The sequence below is a fragment of the Gymnoscopelus braueri genome (genome assembly GCF_963280865.1).
Source record: "Gymnoscopelus braueri genome assembly, chromosome: 14".
Lineage (NCBI taxonomy): Eukaryota > Metazoa > Chordata > Actinopteri > Myctophiformes > Myctophidae > Gymnoscopelus > Gymnoscopelus braueri.
This window is the reverse complement of record NC_137619.1, coordinates 798,438-817,500: the sequence shown is the minus strand read 5'-3', so window position 1 is coordinate 817,500 and position 19,063 is coordinate 798,438. Positions and strand designations below refer to the sequence as shown.

Genomic DNA, 19,063 nt, shown 5'->3' with positions numbered 1-19,063 from the left:
ACTAAACCTGGTTCTGCAGAAAGAGCATACTAAACCAGCCCTGGTTCTGTAGAAAGAGCATACTAAACCTGGTTCTGCAGAAAGAGCATACTAAACCTGGTTCTGCAGAAAGAGCATACTAAACCTGGTTCTGCAGAAAGAGCATACTAAACGTGGTTCTGCAGAAAGAGCATACTAAACCTGGTTCTGCAGAAAGAGCATACTAAACCTGGTTCTGCAGAAAGAGCATACTAAACCTGGTTCTGCAGAAAGAGCATACTAAACCTGGTTCTGCAGAAAGAGCATACTAAACCTGGTTCTGCAGAAAGAGCATACTAAACCTGGTTCTGCAGAAAGAGCATACTAAACCTGGTTCTGCAGAAAGAGCATACTAAACCTGGTTCTGTAGAAAGAGCATACTAAACCTGGTTCTGCAGAAAGAGCATACTAAACCAGGTTCTGCAGAAAGAGCATACTAAACCTGGTTCTGCAGAAAGAGCATACTAAACCTGGTTCTGCAGAAAGAGCATACTAAACCTGGTTCTGTAGAAAGAGCATACTAAACCTGGTTCTGCAGAAAGAGCATACTAAACCTGGTTCTGCAGAAAGAGCATACTAAACCTGGTTCTGCAGAAAGAGCATATTAAACCTGGTTCTGCAGAAAGAGCATACTAAACCTGGTTCTGTAGAAAGAGCATACTAAACCTGGTTCTGCAGAAAGAGCATACTAAACCTGGTTCTGTAGAAAGAGCATACTAAACCTGGTTCTGCAGAAAGAGCATACTAAACCTGGTTCTGCAGAAAGAGCATACTAAACCTGGTTCTGCAGAAAGAGCATACTAAACCAATCTACACACACACTTCCTTCCTGGTGAACGGGGGGGGGAAACAAAAGAATAACTAAATAAAGAATGCCAGTGGCACGCCTTTTCAGATTACAATGTCAGAGCTTTGTTCCTTAAAGCTTTTCTGAGGGCTTTTTAATAGGATTAGAGGGGAGGGTCCGAGGGGGGCTGACCCCGCTGAATAAAACAAAGAACGGGAAGAAAAGGGAGGGTGTCTGAAAACCAACATTCTATATGGACCGTTCACCACCATGTGCCCTGGCATCGATCATGGGGCTGAAAGGCATTCCCCTGCACGCGTCCGTCACTATCTGTGCACAGGGCCGGTTGAAAGGGCCGTAGCGCTGGATCACTTTCACAGGGGGAGGGGGGGGGGGGCTAATCTGGAAATCACTTCAGCCAAAGGCTTTTCACTGAAAGAAAGGGAGCCACATGGAGAGGGAGCACCGGCCCCTACAGGCCCCTACAGGCCCCTACTGCCCATCTGCCCTGCTCCATAGAGTAGTGCACACACACAGTCACACACACACGCGTTGGCCCAAACACACACACACACACACACACACACACACACACACACACACACACACACACACACACACACTCCCCTGGGAGCTGCGGTGGAACTGCAGGAAGGGGAAAAGACACCTGCTGCAAACCCACTGCTGGCCTTCACATGCATCAGGATTCCAGATTCAACCAGTTGTTCTACACCAAGCATATTGGAAGGAAGAAACAAACAAACAGAATATTGTCTCTAAAGACAACACACAACTCTTAAATAAAACACTGGAGGTCTTCTGTATGCCTGTGTGTGTGTAGGGGCTTGTTATGTGGTCTCAGGGTGAAACAGGATCCTACAGTGATCCTGTCCTTAGTCAGGCACAGTAAATCCTGATTTATATTTGGCTGAAAATAGCCGATCCACAAGCTCACAACGCGTCGCATTGCGCCGCGTTGTGAGCTTGTAGATCTGCTATCTTCATTCAGTGCGCAACACCAGTCGGTGCGCAACTACCAGGCTTAAGCAATCTTGTGCGAAACAAGAGGAGCATTTATCACAGTGCGGTTACGACGGACTCCTCCTATCACTGTGCTTTCTGCATACAACAAGAATGCACAGTCAGCCCAACACTGCAGAAAGCAAACAGATAAACGCATGTCAATTGTTTCCCTATAATGCAACCCAGCCATTTATAAACAACACTGTCAGACCATGCACACACACACACACACACACACACACACACACACACAACCCTGCACCCCGACCCTTGGCCGAGGTATTGAATTCTCACATGTCTGTGCCTAAGCAATGCCAGCCAGGGTGTGCGTGTTGTGGTAGAAGGATGTAAATAGTGCATACGGGGGGGGGGGGGGGGGGGGGACACAAGGTGGTGCTGCCCTGGTCAGAATGAGGTGATTAAATAACTCAGGAATGACGGCGGAACCGATGACGCCATCACGGCGTGCTGTTTTGTTTGGTTGCTATGATACACTTCCAAGTACGCCGGGGCTGTGAGTGAGGAGTTCACGCTGCAAAGGATACATAAATCTCTCTCTTCAGGGATCTCTCCTTTTTTCTGAACACATACTGCAGGCAGCAGCAGCAGCACAGAGAAAGGCAGCGCTTGTATTCCATTCTACATGAAGAGAAGACCCTATTCCATTCTACATGCAAACATATTATATTCAGAAAATGCACCACATCATTTTCAACCCATTTAAAAAGGATCAGATCTTGTAAATGCATAGAATTAACACCAGGAATCCACCTCGGTCTAAATAGTAAATGTGCTTTAAATGCAGGTCTAAATAGTAAATGTGCTTTAAATTCAGGTCTAAATAGTAAATGTTCTTTAAATTCAGGTCTAAATAGTAAATGTGCTTTAAATTCAGGTCTACATAGTAAATGTGCTTTCGGGAACATAATCTGTTGACAAGCACAAGGTCCCTGCAAGTGCAAACCCACATGAACCCAGATGAACCCAGATGAACTAAATGAAGACGTGCATGCAGCATGCAGACAATGTTGCTGCAGTGCAATGTGAACATAATGACGGCCTTCCCTTCAGCTTATATCACTTCTACCCTAAATACAATGTGTGTGTCTGCTCCCAGCAGTGAAGCCAGCAAAGAGTCACAAGCAGTCAGGGTTGGGTAGTAACTAGTAATGGTTAGTGGGTAGTCAGTCAGGGTTGGGTAGTAACTAGTAATGGTTAGTGGGTAGTCAGTCAGGGTTGGGTAGTAACTAGTAACAGACTACATGCAATCAGGATTACGTAATTGGGTTATGAAAAAATAACAGCCTGTGAACACATTCATTTAAATATATATATATTATGTTATAGTTACATGGTCATGGAAGCTTTGGTTACGAGAATGTGACAATGATAAAGCCCCCCCCCCTGAAACCCCCCAGCAGGACGGTCTGGGTCCCCTGTGAAGCCCCTCCACCTGGGCCGAGGTGAAACACAAAGGTGACGAGGGGCTTCAGAGGGGCTTCAATGGGGGAGGTGTTGAATATGAGTGGAGCAGGCGGTGTTGGGTCAGTGATTGTGATGGAGATAAGGGGGGCTAAATAAGGGGGGCTTAAGTCCTACATATAGACCACATTTACAAGTAAATTGTTACGTCGATCCTTCAAAGTAGTCTGACAGACCAAGTCTGAGAGAATTACCACATGAACCCTAGCCTAGCATCCCCAACATTTAGGAAACATAACGGATCTACAAGCTCACAACGCATCACAATGCAAAGCCTTGTGTTGTGGCCTTATAGGACATTTTCAGCAAAGAAGACATTTGCTGTTCTGGGGGAAAAGGAGTGAGTGACCCCCAGACAATGAAGTATAGATGGTTTAAAATAACTTCGGAGGCCAGAATCTGCTTTTCAGTTTCATGTGCAGTTCTGCACATCACATCACATCCACACACTAATGAATCAGCAGAAAACAACAACAACAACACAGGCATTTAAACAACTTCTGTGCTTTATAATCTGCAGTCAAAATGACCACTAGTACCCTCACACCTTATGTGGACATTGGCCCTATTTACTCATACGTTTATGTGCTATATAAATAACACTGGAGAGGGAAGGCTAAAGTGAAAGTGCTTGAGTATGAGGCTTGGATTCTTCTTTTCCCTAAAGCAAAGGGTGGGCAGTGACAGGACGCAGTCAGGAAATGCTGGAGGAGGATCCATCCGTAGTCCTGGGCCTGTGTGCTGCTGCTGGCAAATGGGGCATTAATGAGTTCTAGCCATGGGCGCCGGCGAGGCTTGAGGCAGCTATCCACTACACACACCACATCCTGAAATCCATGGAATGCTTGTGGGAGAGGAGAACGCCACTGGGCCAAAATGTCTTAAGACTTGAGTTCAAGAGTAAGACACTATTGACAAAGGGCCTCTGTCCCGGCAATGCCTGCAATGGCCCTCATTTATCAGGCAAAGCGCCCCAATCTGATCTTAAAACGGCACCAGCGTTCAGTTTCCCTGCAGAAAAAGCACTACATGTCACTTTGACCTATAGTTAACCTCGTGTGCAGTCTCAGAAAAGGGGGACAAGCAGTTCAGTTTGTTGTAGAAACTGAATGACAAATAAGTCTATGTTTTGCATGCATGATCATATAATCATTCACAGCTCACTCATCGGGTTTTGGACAAATGCAATACAGAACCAACAAGTTAAAATAGGTTAATGTCATGTTTACTTTCCTCCACAGTCCAATCAAACATTTTTCTGTGGACAATGGGCCATCATAAATCCTATTTCTAGTTATAAATATATATAAAAAAATATGAAGAATGTCAAATAAAACTGCACAACCAAACACCTGTTTGAAATCTACATATTGGATTTTCTGGATTAAGATATTGATCAACGGATGGGCAATCAAGGTCATGATCTTAATTCATGATTCTGAAGTGGCGTCAACAAAGGCATGACTGAGTAATGTTGCACTTTAACTAGGCCACAACGTTGGACACCAACAATGACACTCACATGCACAATCATGTGCGTTTGTTTATGTCACTAAATAAAGGACAGATAGAGGTAAGGCAGCGCAATCGGATAACAAATGGCTGACATTTACACACGTCCTGAAACATTCAACCACAATCCCAGAGATATTCCAGTGAAATCACATAACGGCTGCTATGGAGGCCGACGGCGCTGGACTGGTCAAACATGATTTACTAGCGTTTGGAAAGCAGCAGCAGCAGCATGGAACTAACTGACAGGAAGAGTCACAACCAAAGACATGGAACTAACTGACAGGAAGAGTCACAACCAAAGACATGGAACTAACTGAAGGGAAGAGTCACAACCAAAGACATGGAACTAACTGACTGGAAGAGTCAGAACCAAAGACATGGAACTAACTGACAGGAAGAGTCACAACCAAAGACATGGAACTAACTGAAGGGAAGAGTCACAACCAAAGACATGGAACTAACTGAAGGGAAGAGTCACAACCAAAGACATGGAACTAACTGACTGGAAGAGTCACAACCAAAGACATGGAACTAACTGACAGGAAGAGTCACAACCAAAGACATGGAACTAACTGAAGGGAAGAGTCACAACCAAAGACATGGAACTAACTGACGGGAAGAGTCAGAACCAAAGACATGGAACTAACTGACTGGAAGAGTCAGAACCAAAGACATGGAACTAACTGACAGGAAGAGTCAGAACCAAAGACATGGAACTAACTGACGGGAGGAGTCAGAACCAAAGACATGGAACTAACTGACTGGAAGAGTCAGAACCAAAGACATGGAACTAACTGACGGGGAAGAGTCACAACCAAAGACATAACACCAGATTCCTGAGAGTCCGTCGCCATGAGTCAGGGGCAGACAGGGGAACGCATACCAACAGACATGCATTGTTTTTGATATGTGCCCCCCCCTCCCCCCAACCCATTTAGACCTGGAATGAGTCTGTGTCATTTTAGATTTTAACCACTTTAGCCATTGTTTTATACTTTGGCTATTCAAAAATAGCAGATCTACAAGCTCATAGAGCGGCACACTATGAGGTTGCAGATATGCAATTTTTGAAAGATCTTTGTATATGTATTTTAAAGCGAACATTTCTAACTCAAATCTTTGCCTCTGGGGGGTCTCTGGAACTAAATGTTTTGTGATGGGGGTCTGCAGCCAAATACATATCCTTTTGGGGGTCCTTGACAAACGCTTGAGAACCACTGATACAGAACCACTGATACAGAACCACTGATACAGAACCACTGATACAGAACCACTGATACAGCAACATACTGTTTTTCAGAAAACTGGTAGGATTTAGCAGACATTTTGTAGACTAGGCCAGGTCTTAATGAGTACATTCTCAGATGTCCCTCCCTGTGCAGTACAGATACTATATATATATATATATATATATAGAGATATAACCCTAACCCTGTGCAGTACAGATCACCTTCAATGATATGATATGATCTCATTCTAAACTCAAAGACAAACAACAACAAGAATGCATGTCTCTGTTTGGCAATGCATTTCCCTGCAGACTTCTACATCTGTAGAGAATTCTCATAATCAGTGCAACTTCAAGTTCTTATACACACACACACACACACACACACACACACACACACACACACACAATAGCAGCAGCTTCTTCTGCAGCATACAGCAGAGAAGAATCACCATTTGGAAGAAACAATCCATCCATTATTTAAAAATAAAAGAAAAGCTAAATCCTTAAAAAAAATCATATTTTTTTGTATATATATTTTCCAAATATTATCATTTTTTCAAATATGTTTTGAAAATAGCAGAGTCAGAGTGTGAGCTTGTAGATCGATAGCCAATGCATATAGGTTTAGAAGGCCCTACAGACAGACAGACAGACAGGCAGACAGACAGACAGACAGACAGGCAGACAGACAGACAGGCAGGCAGACAGACAGACAGACAGGCAGACAGACAGACAGGCAGGCAGACAGACAGACAGACAGGCTTTACAACAACAACAAGGAAAGCATCTCGTCTCAAAGCTTCCTAACAACAGAACTGAACAGTGGAACAGAAACAGAACTGAACAGTGGAACAGAAACAGCACAAAACGCGCTAAGCTAAAACAGCTAGCCAACTTTATGCCTCATCGTATAATTATTAATAAAAGAAATGCAACGGTGCAGCACCAAGCATTTAAAAAACAAACAGATCAATAAAACATATTAATAATAATCCCACATGCACAGAAACCCTGAACAATAAACATAAAGAGAAGAGACAGTCATTTAGTTTAGCTAGCCCTGCTGCTGCTCTTCTTTACATGTTGCACTGTTGTAGGAAACACTTTAGTTATTATGATATTTAGCACAAATAATATCTTTATTTACCTTTCCATTCGCCGAGCATGGCGCCTCCGGCATCCAGCGCCGGGCGGAGAGCGTTAAAATAACACGAATTAACGCGTTTAAATTGAGTTGTAAAAGTTTGCAACTTCCAACGCTTTGCAAACAACTGACTGCAGACACTCAGACAGACAGGAGTTGAGCTGCTGCTGCACGTAGAGGGACAGCCTCTTTCTCAGGCGTTTCGACCAGGTGTGGGCGTGGTTTAGAGGCATAGTTGTTTTGTCAGGTTAGACTTTAGGGATATAACCACGCCCACCCAACGGGCCAAACACCAAAGAAAGAGGGAGTCCCTGCGCGTAGAGCGGCGGAGAGAGAGCGCTATCTGGCAGGAAGTCTGCGGCTCAGTGTTGCCAGGTTTTGTGCGAAAGAAATATAAGCCCTATGAACACTTTAAAACCGATATGCATTGGCTATTTGAAAATAGCCAATCTACCAGCTCGCAATGCTCTGCTATTTTAAAAAAAGATCTTGGAAAAAAATTGAAATATTTGAAATATTAACACACAAAAAAACACAAATCTCGTGCGAGGGTCTCTGACACAATATTTTTTTCAGATGGGGTTCTGCGCTATGGACAAATACATATTATTTGAGGATCCTTAATTATTGCTTAAACAATAATTAAAACATAAGTGAATAAGAACCAAATAAGCAACTACATTTTACAAACAAGCCCAAAAAACCGCAACCAATCAATACAATATTTACAAGCAACTTTACAGAAAATCAAGCCCAAAGTCACTATAATAAGCGGACATGGCAACCCTGCAGCGTCTGCGCTCGAGGCTCACTATCTGGCATCGCGAGAGGTCCTGGATAATGTAGTTTTTTTGTGTGTTCGTTCGTCGGTTTCTTTTTTTTTTACCTGCTCGGTTCGTTCCGATCCGGAGGGTCCTCCATACCGGGCAGGGGGGGGCAGGGGCTCAGTGCATGGAAGAAAGCATGTCCGGCCGGCAAGAGGTCCACGGTGCACCATCAGATGTTTGCAAGAGTGGAGAATAATGGCTCTTTTTGCCTTTTTTTTGTGGAGCACTTTCTGGTCTCCAGTCAGAGTGTCGCCTCTGACCGCCTGGCCGCCATCTTTCTTTCTCTGAGCCAACGCTCATTGGGAGGAGTGTCTCTCAAGGGTTGCCAGGTTTTGCGAGAGAAATAAGCAGTGGTGGAAAAACGTACTTGCAAATAAGCGAAAGTATCAATACTGCAATATATATAGAAACACTAAAAACGCCCGTGTTCAAAATGTTACTTGAGTAAAAGTTCAAAAGTATTGGCATCAAAATATACTATATGCAAAATATACTCAAATGTTTGTTATCAGGGCGTCCTTGAAAAAGAGAGCTAGCTCTCAATGGGTTTTCCTGAATAAATAAAGGAAAAAGAAAGAAAGAAAGTACCAAAAGTAAAATGTTTGAAAATAGCAGATCTACAAGCTCACAACGCGTCGCATCCCTTGTAGATCGGCTATTTTCTAATAGCCCATGTATAGACATATTTTCAGATGGGGGTCCGCAGACAAATATGTATTAATTTGGGGGTACTTGACATAAGCATGTTTGAGAACCACTGGTTTAAACAACTTTATGAAACAAGCTCAATAAGCAACTACACTTTAGAAACAAGCCCCAAAAAAATGCAACCAACCAATATGTACAACTAAGCAACTTTACAGAAAAACAAGCCTTAAGTCGCTTATAATAAGCGGACATGGCAACCCTGGTGTCTCTGAGTTGCATTGCTACGGCAACACCACCAGGGCCATTTCAGCAGCACTCTCTATAACTCTCAGAGTAACATATACATATGCAGACAATAAGACACAATATGATGAACTATGAAGCTTAACACTATAGAATGTAAGCTTATAAATGATCTTTATGGGGTTCTCTCTCTCGTGATTGGATACAATTTGTATCCCGACCTGAACATTTATTTTAGGTTTTAATATACAAGAGAGACAAGAAGACCCTGACCACTGAACAAACACTCTAAGATTACCACTGCTTTAACCTTTTAACATTTATAACCCTTATACACGTAATACCACAATGTAGAAATACTCTGTCTGGCATTAAACAAAAAATACTTGAGTAAAAGGTACTGGCATCTAATTACAGACTATAGGCTAATACATGTAAAAGTGCTCATTATGCAGAATGGCCCACTCAATGGCTCATCTTCATCAGCCTCCTCCTCCAGAGAGCTCATCTTCATCATAGAGCTCACCAGGACAGTCTGGTCTCCTGTCTCAGTCTAGACCCCCTGCTGTCCTAATCCTCATCTCACTTTCTGACCGCCCCCCCGCCCCTCCACATGCATGCCCCGCCCCCTCTGCTAGGGGCAGTGGCTCTCAAAGTGGGGTCTGGGGTCCCTCCAGGGGTCCTTGAGTGGGTTCCAGGGGGTCCCCAGCCAAATTAGTTAATATAGCATCAAAATCTGTTTGACAACTTAAGCCGATCTACAGGCTCACAACGTGTCGCATTGCGATGCGTTGTGAGCTTGTAGATCTGCTATAAATACATTTTGAAAAATTAAAAAAATGTCTTGAGTGAAAGTACAAAAGTATTGGTATCACAATGTACTTAAAGTACCAAAAGTAAAAGTACTCATCGTGCAGAATGTCCCATTTCACAAGTTCAAAATGTATCAAAATCTTTTGAAAATAGCAGATCTACAAGCTCACAATGCGTCGCAATGCGACGCATTGTGAGCTTGTAGATTGGCTATTTTCAAATGGCCAAAATGTATATAGGGCTGAAGTGGTTAATGTATGTTTTGTAATAATAATTCTAAATCTACAAAGTAACTAAAGCTGTCAAATAGTTGTAGTAGTAAAAGTACAATATTTGCCTCTGAGATGTAGTGGAGTAGAAGTAAAAGTATTGAAAATGGGAAATACTCCAGTAAAATCCTCAAAAGTGAACTTAAGTACATGTACTTAGTTACTTTACAGCACTGTAAATGAAAAAGCTGGAGATCCACTGTTAGATACAAAGCATGAATCCTCTGCAGCTCCTCTCCTGGGCCAAGGTGAAAGACAGGGGGGGGGGGGTGTTGATGGGTCATAGATTACATGTAAACAATGCTATTAACACATCAGATACCTCGGCCCTGTACAAGGCAAACAGTTGCAAAGTAGACCACATTACAGTCAGTTAGGGGCAGAGCAGCTCTGCTCAGCTGGTTTCTCTTTTCATCTTCTTTCCAGCATGAAAATAAACAAAGCTTAGTTGGCACATACAGTAGGTCCAGTATTAAGCCAAACTTCCTCAAGTGGCATTGTGGGATAATATTGGTGGCTACAACAACCATCTCTCAAGTTTAAAACTTTGAAAAGTCATAACAAATCATTTGTACATGCTATCAGCTATCACTGTGGAACGTTCACCAAAATGTAGGCCCAAGTGAGCAGAAATGTTAGAGAATTGGCAGGAATGATGAAATCCAGAGCTCTCCTTTTCTCATAAACTGTCAAACTAACTAAATATATCCTCACACATTCTTTTGCTCAATTGACACTAAACTCACTACCCGGGATGTTCAGATTGTTCTCCAAACATATATATTTTTGAATGATCAAAACTTGAGCCAACAGGTCATCAAAATGTTTCACTGCAAACATCCTTCTAGGACGGACAGACAGACAGACAGACAGACATCATTTCAGAATTCTCAGTGTGAACAAAATACTCTCATATTGGCAAATTACGCCCCCTCCTGGGGAAACTTAGACATGGCACAATTTAGTTTTCATATCACAGTGAACTCATGTACAAAAGAGTGTGATTTTAGTTACATATTACATTTCATCACCTCTTGTCAGCTTTAAGCTTTATTTACAGATTTATCATCTCAGTATTGTGCACTGAACCACCAGTTCCTGTGTTGGCCTTAATATTTTAACGGCTAAAGTGACCTGAGACCTAATCTCTCAAGACAGATTCAAACAAAAAGAAAGTCTTTGTTTTGCCGATGGGTTCCCAGATTCCCAGAGACCAGACCCACATAACAGTAGTCTACCAGAGACCAGACCCACATAACAGTAGTCTACCAGAGACCAGACCCACATAACAGTAGTCTACCAGAGACCAGACCCACATAACAGTAGTCTACCAGAGACCAGACCCACATAACAGTAGTCTACCAGAGATCAGACCCACATAACAGTCGTCTACCTGATTATTATTATTATTATTATTACATAACAGTAGTCTACCTGATTCATATCCTCCACTCTCCATTTTACCATGGCTGGGATCATAACCTAGAGCAGTGATTTTCAACCTTTTTCATGCCAAGGACCCCTAAATTGATATGTATTTGGCAGTGGACCCCCATCTGAAAATGTTTTGTGCCAGGGACCACCAAAAGCAAAGATTTGAGTTAAAAACGTTTGCTTTAAAAAATATATATATTCAAAGATATGCACACATTTTCAAGATTTTTCAAAAATAGCAGATCTACAAGCTTGTATATCTGAGGAAAGGGACATCGGGAGGGACATCTTTGCTTGTCTTTCTGTAAAGCAACTTTTTCAAACAAGATTTAATGATGGAAGAACAATGGCTTCTATTTCAGCATGCTCAGGAGGAGAAATGCTGTACTTTCTATTAGCTTGGAATCCACCATTGATGGGACCATCATTAAAATGAGCATTAGTGAGGACCAATTATAGTAGATAAAGTTGAAAATGGGTGAAGTGCTCCTTTAAGTATTGAGGTGGTTAAGTGCAGCCTCGAAAAAGCATCTGTTCACCAAGGCCTTGGTCATTCATTTTGCTACACATAAAAACACACCTTGCTCATTGGTTTTTATGAGACATTTTATTACAAACATTCATTTTCATTTTCAAGCTGGAACAGAACAGTTAAAACTACAAACAATGATCATTCTACCTGCCACAGGCTGAGGAACATTACAGGAAATATTGCATTCAGTGACAATTTATGACAACTGTAGAGCTGTATTTCTCAAATGGGGGTATGTGTGCCCCTAGGGGTTCACAGAGGTACTACAGAGGCGACATGAGAGAAACCCCTAGGGGTTCACAGAGGTACTACAGGGGCTACATGACAGAACCCCTTAGGGGTTCACAGAGGTACTACAGGGGCTACATGAGAGAAACCCCTAGGGGTTCACAGAGGTACTACAGGGGCTACATGAGAGAAACCCCTAGGGGTTCACAGAGGTACTACAGGGGCTACATGAGAGAAAGTGGAACATGAAAGAATGTATTTAAATGATTACCGCTATGTTTAATGATAAAACATTGAAACACCATGTGAACCTGTTGATCTATCTATAAAATGATGAAGCAAATTAAATCAAAAACTTGACAAGCACAACTGTTATTGAATAGAAAGCAATACTTGAGAATATTTACATCATAACTGGACTTACTGAAATGTTACTGAGAGAATGGAGTGAAGGAGAATGTTAACTCTTTCACTCCTTCACACGTTTCTTATTTGTAATGTTATATTCTATAAAAGGTGGGTTGCCATTATCATTTCAGACCTCTGCAGTGGTGGGTTAGGGTTAGTATAGTCTCGCATAGCCAGACAACTATTCCACAATCTCTGAATGCTATATAGAGTCTGGAACTACAACTCCCGAAATCCGAGAGAGGAAACTGGCACTTCCGTTCACGAAAATATATTTTAAAATATCTTTACATTTTACTTTTTAATTTCCATTTCTGCTAAGCAGCAAGCTAAATACACTTAGATGATTTGTATTTATATTAGGATAAATTTGCGCGACTGTAAAGACGAAACGGAAGTGGGGAGGAGGCTTCACATCCAGGTTTATATCTTAATCATGATCAGAGCTTCAGAGTCCCAGACTGTATGACCGGAAACATTTGAAAATTGTGGGAGGCAACAGTCTGGCCACGTGAGACTAGGGTTAGTATGGTCGACTCACTCTCAACTGACAATATACGATATCTTTCTGTTTTCTCTGCTATCATAACGTGTTAAGTAGTATTAATGGCTGTAATAATGCTGTATAATTACCGTTTACAGTGGACAGTGTTTATCCCTCGGTGTGAATATGCTGGTGTTTGTTCAGGCGACCTCACTGATTGATTGCTTTTACACTGATTACACGTTGTAAGGTTATTCTCCAGCGTGGACAACCTGGTGTTTCTTCAGATTACCTGACTCCTTGAAACTCTTGTCACACAGCTTACAATGGAAAGACTTTTCTCCAGTGTGGACAAGCAGGTGTCTCTTCAGATTACCCAACACATTGAAACTCTTGTAACACTTATTACAGGCATATGGTTTTTCTTTGGTATGGAGACGCTGGTGTGCCTTCAGAGTATCTAATGCAGTGAAACTCTTTTCACACTGATTACAGGTGTACGCTTTTTCTCCAGTGTGGACGACCTGGTGTCTCTTCAGAGAACGTGACTCATTGAAACTCAAGTCACACTGATTAGTGAAACTCAAGTCACACTGATTACAGTGGAAAGGTTTTTCTCCAGTGTGGATAACCAGGTGTCTCTTCAGAGCACCTGACTGACTGAAACTCTTGTCACACTCATTACAGGCATGAGGTTTTTCTCCAGTGTGGAGACGCTTGTGTGTCTTCAGATTACCTAACTGACTGAAAGTCTTGTCACACAGTTTACATGTGTGAGTTGTCTTTCCTGTATAAGGCGGTTGATGTGTTTTCACATCTGCTGCTTGAGTTGTAGTCTTGGTAATCTGTTTCTGACTGTAAGGTCTTGGTTTGTTTGCGTCTCCCTGTTTCTGACTGTAAGGTCTTGAGTTGTAGTCTTGGTAATCTGTTTCTGACTGTAGAGAGAGAGAGATAGGAAGAGAGCAGAAAGAGAGAAGAGGGGGATCAGTTAACATTGATCAACAGTTTCAGCCATCCTCACATCTTTGCTTCATTGCTTGGTCCACTTCAACCCTAAAGTGACAGTTTTTGTTGCATGAAAATGTGTGTGTGTGTGTGTGTGTGTGTGTGTGTGTGTGTGTGTGTGTGTGTGTGTGTGTGTGTGTGTGTGTGTGTGTGTGTGTGTGTGTGTGTGTCAGAGATGCCCACGAGTCTCTGAGCTCGAGTCGAGTCTCGAGTCTTTTGGCCTAGAGTCCGAGTCAAGTCTCGAGTCTTTGAGGGTCGAGTCCGAGTAGAGTCTTGAGTCTTTAGCCACGAGTCCGAGTCGAGTCTCAAGTCTTAAAAAAAAAAAAAAAAAAGTTATTTTCTTAATGTATTTATACGATGTAGCCTAAGGCTGAAATACAGTTATGATGGTCCACAAACCCAACCAGAAATGAGAAATTCACAGAATGATTGTTTATCAAAATTGTAGGATACATTCATTTAGGCTCCTTTGCATCTTATAGCGCAGCTCAACTGCGGAGGAAGGCACAGGCTCACACACAGCCTGACCAAGGCTACTGCTGCTAGTTAGTCTATGTTTTATTAAGGAAGATTGACATGTCAACGTGTTTGGGTACAGCCTACATCTAGTGTCCCTTGAGTAATGAGAACGCTCCTACAGCCATGGACCTCCCCCGACCGACCCCCGGCCGGGCCGGGCGGTACACAGTCACATACAGTAGCATAAATTGGCCAGTTTCAGGAAAAATATGTACTCACGTTGGCTGTTATCGTTTACCTTCCATTTCCACCATTCTAATGGATAACCAGGGGTGTGTAAACATCTCTGAAGCTCCATTTAGTTTCCTCTGAAGTGACACAGTTATGTCCATTGTATTGTCCCCGTTCGCAAAGTGCAACTTTTTCATCATCCACCTTTGTGCAATAATCCCGAACAGAGCTACAATATTATGACAACTGCCAGCTATAATCTAGTAGGCTACTGTAAGTTTACATCAATCAGAGCCTCTCAAACCCAGATACATTGCTACGACGCGTAATGTGCGTCGCCTGGCTACCCAAAATAACAGACATACAAGCTATCAACGCATCGTGTCATGGCGTGTCGACAGCTTACAGATCTGTTATTTTTTAAAATGAAAAAAATTAAATACCATAAAAAAATAATCGGAAAAACACGTCCTCCTCACGCATTAGGAGGGCAGGGTGAGTCACCAGAACCAAGGACGGGTGTTTTTGATGAATCTAACATGGTTAAAATGGAGTTTGAAGTTACAATGTGTTTGTATAGGAAGGGGGCGTGTCTGATAAAATGAATATCAAATATCTAAATACTGAATTAAGCAAACTATCTGGGGGGCTCACAAAGGCCTGAGTAGACGATAAAATGACCCAAAGTTTTTTTTAAAGTGAAATATCCCTTTAAGCCTTATTTTATACCGAGGCTATTTGAAAATAGCCGATCTACAAGCTCACAATGTGTCGCATTGCGACGCGTTGTGAGCTTGTAGATCTGCTATTTTCAAACATTTTAGTACTTTAACTTTTTGTACTTTAAGTACATTTTGATACTTTTGCTCAAATTCCGGACTTTTACTTGTAACAGAGTACTTCTACATTGCAGAATTGATACTTTTACTTAAGTTAAACATTTGAGTACTATTTCCTTCACTGATGGAAGGAGATGAACTCCCTGCTCCACAGACTTTTCTATCCTGTGGTCAAGTAGGACACCTACTGGTTGACGGTAAGTATTGCATCCACTGTTATTTGCATGTGTTAAGAACAGCAGAAAGAAGCTAGATTGAAAAAGCCCAGAAGTCACATACTTTATTGAAACTTTTAAATTGACCATGCAGCTGCTTTGAATGACTCCCATACTACTAATATGTTGCAACAACACTGACTAGAGAGCTATCATGGGCATAATCTGTAGGCCTATAGGCTATTACTGAATCAATTACATCACTACATCAATTAACTACCATTTAAAATGTCATCACAACTCAACTGAGCCAGGCCAGACTAAAACAGACACCCTGGCCCAAGTAGTCCAGAACTCCCAAGGTCATATCCAGTGGTGGAAAAAGTACTCAATGTTTTTACTTAAGTTAAAGTATCAATACTGCACTGTAGAAATACTCAATTACAAGTAAAAGTCCAGAATTCAAAATGTAGTTGAGTAAAAGTACAAATGTATTGGTATCAAAATGTACTGAAGGAACCAAAAGTAGAAAGTAGGCTAGTCATTATGCAGAATTATCACCTTTTCAAGTTTTCAAATGTATACAAATATTTTGAAAATAGCAGATCATACAAGCTCACAAAGCGTTGCGATGCGACGCATTGTAGAGCTTGTAGATCGGCTATTTTCAAACGGTCGAAATGTATATAGGGCTGAATGTGGTTAATGTAATTTGAGTATGTTGTGTATGTTGTTGTAATAATCAAAATCTACAAAGTAACTAATGACTGAAGTTTTCAAATAATAGTGGAGTAAAAGTACAATATTTGCCTCCGAGATGCAGTTGAGTAGAAGTAAAAGTATAAACAATTGGAAATACTCCAGTAACGTAAAAGTACCTCAACATTTTACTTAAGTACAGTACTTGAGTAAATGTACTTAGTTACTTTACACCACTGGTCATATCAAGAAGAGCCAAGCACCAGAGGTCAGGGTGTTATACGAGTGATGTTAGACTGAAACTGCCCCGTTGTGGCCAGTGTCCAAATAATGTACTTGATCATGTCCCGTTCACTGGAAGTGCAGTTGATTTGAAGTTGGTGTATTTGTAGAATGCTTGTGTGGGTGTGGGGACAGACACCTCACCACAAACAACCCTTACCCTGTTCACCACAAACAACCCTTACCCTGTTCACCACAAACAACTCTTACCCTGTTCCAGGGAATGTCAGCTTGCATTACATTATAGTACAGTATGACAGCTAACACTGGCCTGCCAGGGTTTATGCAATATAAGCACAATGTTGAGACTTTGGCTCTTGACATTTGTTGCATTTGTTACATGTTATCTCTCTATCAACATTGTAATGTAATAATTGAAAGGTTGTAGTGATAAAAAAGTGTTAAATAGCTCTATTCCAATAGTTATCATTACTATAGAGCCTCTGGAACAGCCTGCCGGAGGCTCTGCGGGTCACCCAATCATTTGTTTTGCTTTGCTTTATTATTATTTTTGTTTATTATTTTCTTGTTTTCCTAGTCTTATTCTAGATGTTTTCTTTTCCTCTTTTGCTGTTATCCTCCGGGTTTTTTAATGGTTATTTTTAAACCTATTCTGTGAAGCACATTGAACTGCACTTGATGTATGAAACGTGCTATATAAATAAACTTTGATTGATTGATTGATTGATTGATTGATACAGACTGTTTGTTCAGTACCAGGGTTTCCAGGTCTCTCCAGTTCTTTAGTCAAAAGAAAATAAATGTTCAGGTTGGGATACCAGTTCTAATTCTAAGACAAAACTGGATCTGGAACACTGTCAAAACTGAAGCTGATACATCTCCTGATTGGATGCAATTGGTATCCTGATGTTTATTAAAGAGCTGGAGAAACGGGGAGACTCCTGTTACTGAACAAACACTCTATAGCAATGATTACTATCCGTCTGTATAGAGCTTTAAACTTTTATCCTTGTTTAGAAACAATATACATCACCTACATTACACCACATTTAAATGAAAGCGGGTTCAGAACAACGCTACAGTATCCTGCTGGGTGAACCTAACAAACAGATTCATTATTGCCTGCATGCTACCTTTACCCTGAAAGAAGGTTGATCATCTGAAAGTATCTCTCACTACTCACGCTGCTGTGGATGAAGGATGTATTTGGAAGTTGGAGTTGTTCATGAATGATTTATTCAACACAATTAATTTGCTTAAAAAGGGGGGGGAAAAGGACATTTTTGGTTAAGATTATGCCAAGTTGGTACAGCAGGCCTAAATCAACAACCCTCAGTCATGAAAGAACGGAACTCTTGGCTCAGCAACACAGAGTTGATTTGGATCAGGGTACAGTTTAAAGAATGCATGGAGGATTAAGTGGAGTTGGTACATAAGTGTGATTTATGAACCATTCCGCGTCAACAGACAGCATCTGGCTTCCCTCCTTTTACCCCAAACAAATTAGCAGTTATTCATCTGTTATGTGTTCTTCTAGATCTCTGGAGAATATGGTTTGGTTTCTCTGACGTTGCTTACGCACGTATAGGTCAGAAAACAAAACCTATATGTTTATCAGTGATAATACTGTCTAGTCAGTCAGTCAGTAATGTAACTGTATATTATATTTCACCCATTCAGAAGGCCACGTCGCATGAGATGCAGCATGTGAACTGGGCATTTGCCGGCAGCACTTTAAACAAACAGGCCTAAGATCTTATATCACCACCGACCAAAGAATGGGAAGATTTTCTGTTTTGACACAATTTGCTTTTTAATTTAATTCAATTTAACCAAAGGTTGGTTATGGTCTTCCTGCCTCACTCCCTGCACACAGATGTTACAGAAGCTCTGGCCATACATCAGTGTAACAGGCTGATTAAAGATGCCATAGCCTGTGGTGTAGAGGGACATCAGTGTAACAGGCTGATTAAAGATGCCATAGCCTGTGGTGTAGAGGGACATCAGTGTAACAGGCTGATTGAAGATGCCATAGCCTGTGGTGTAGAGGGACATCAGTGTAATAGGCTGATTAAAGATGACATAGCCTGTGGTGTAGAGGGACATCAGTGTAACAGGCTGATTAAAGATGCCATAGCCTGTGGTGTAGAGGGACATCAGTGTAACAGGCTGATTGAAGATGCCATAGCCTGTGGTGTAGAGGGACATCAGTGTAATAGGCTGATTAAAGATGCCATAGCCTGTGGTGTAGAGGGACATCAGTGTAACAGGCTGATTAAAGATGCCATAGCCTCAGTGGTGGAAAAAGTACTCACATTTATTACTTAAGTAAAAGTATCAATACTG

At 41.6% G+C, this 19,063-nt stretch overlaps 1 protein-coding gene across 3 annotated transcripts in view; it reads right to left on the bottom strand.

The window, feature by feature from the left end:
- The window catches only part of map3k4 (mitogen-activated protein kinase kinase kinase 4), a 41,798-nt gene extending 33,505 nt beyond the window's left edge, over positions 1–8,293 (bottom strand). For 2 of the 3 annotated variants that reach the window (XM_080448621.1, XM_080448623.1), the window contains exon 1: positions 8,087–8,293. In XM_080448621.1, the coding sequence (XP_080304747.1) occupies positions 8,087–8,121 (35 nt within the window). In that variant the 5' untranslated portion in view covers positions 8,122–8,293. Of the gene's footprint in view, positions 1–7,203; positions 7,329–8,086 lie in introns of those variants that run through there. The other variant, XM_080448622.1, reaches the window with a different exon arrangement.
- Positions 8,294–19,063: the final 10,770 nt, after the last annotated feature.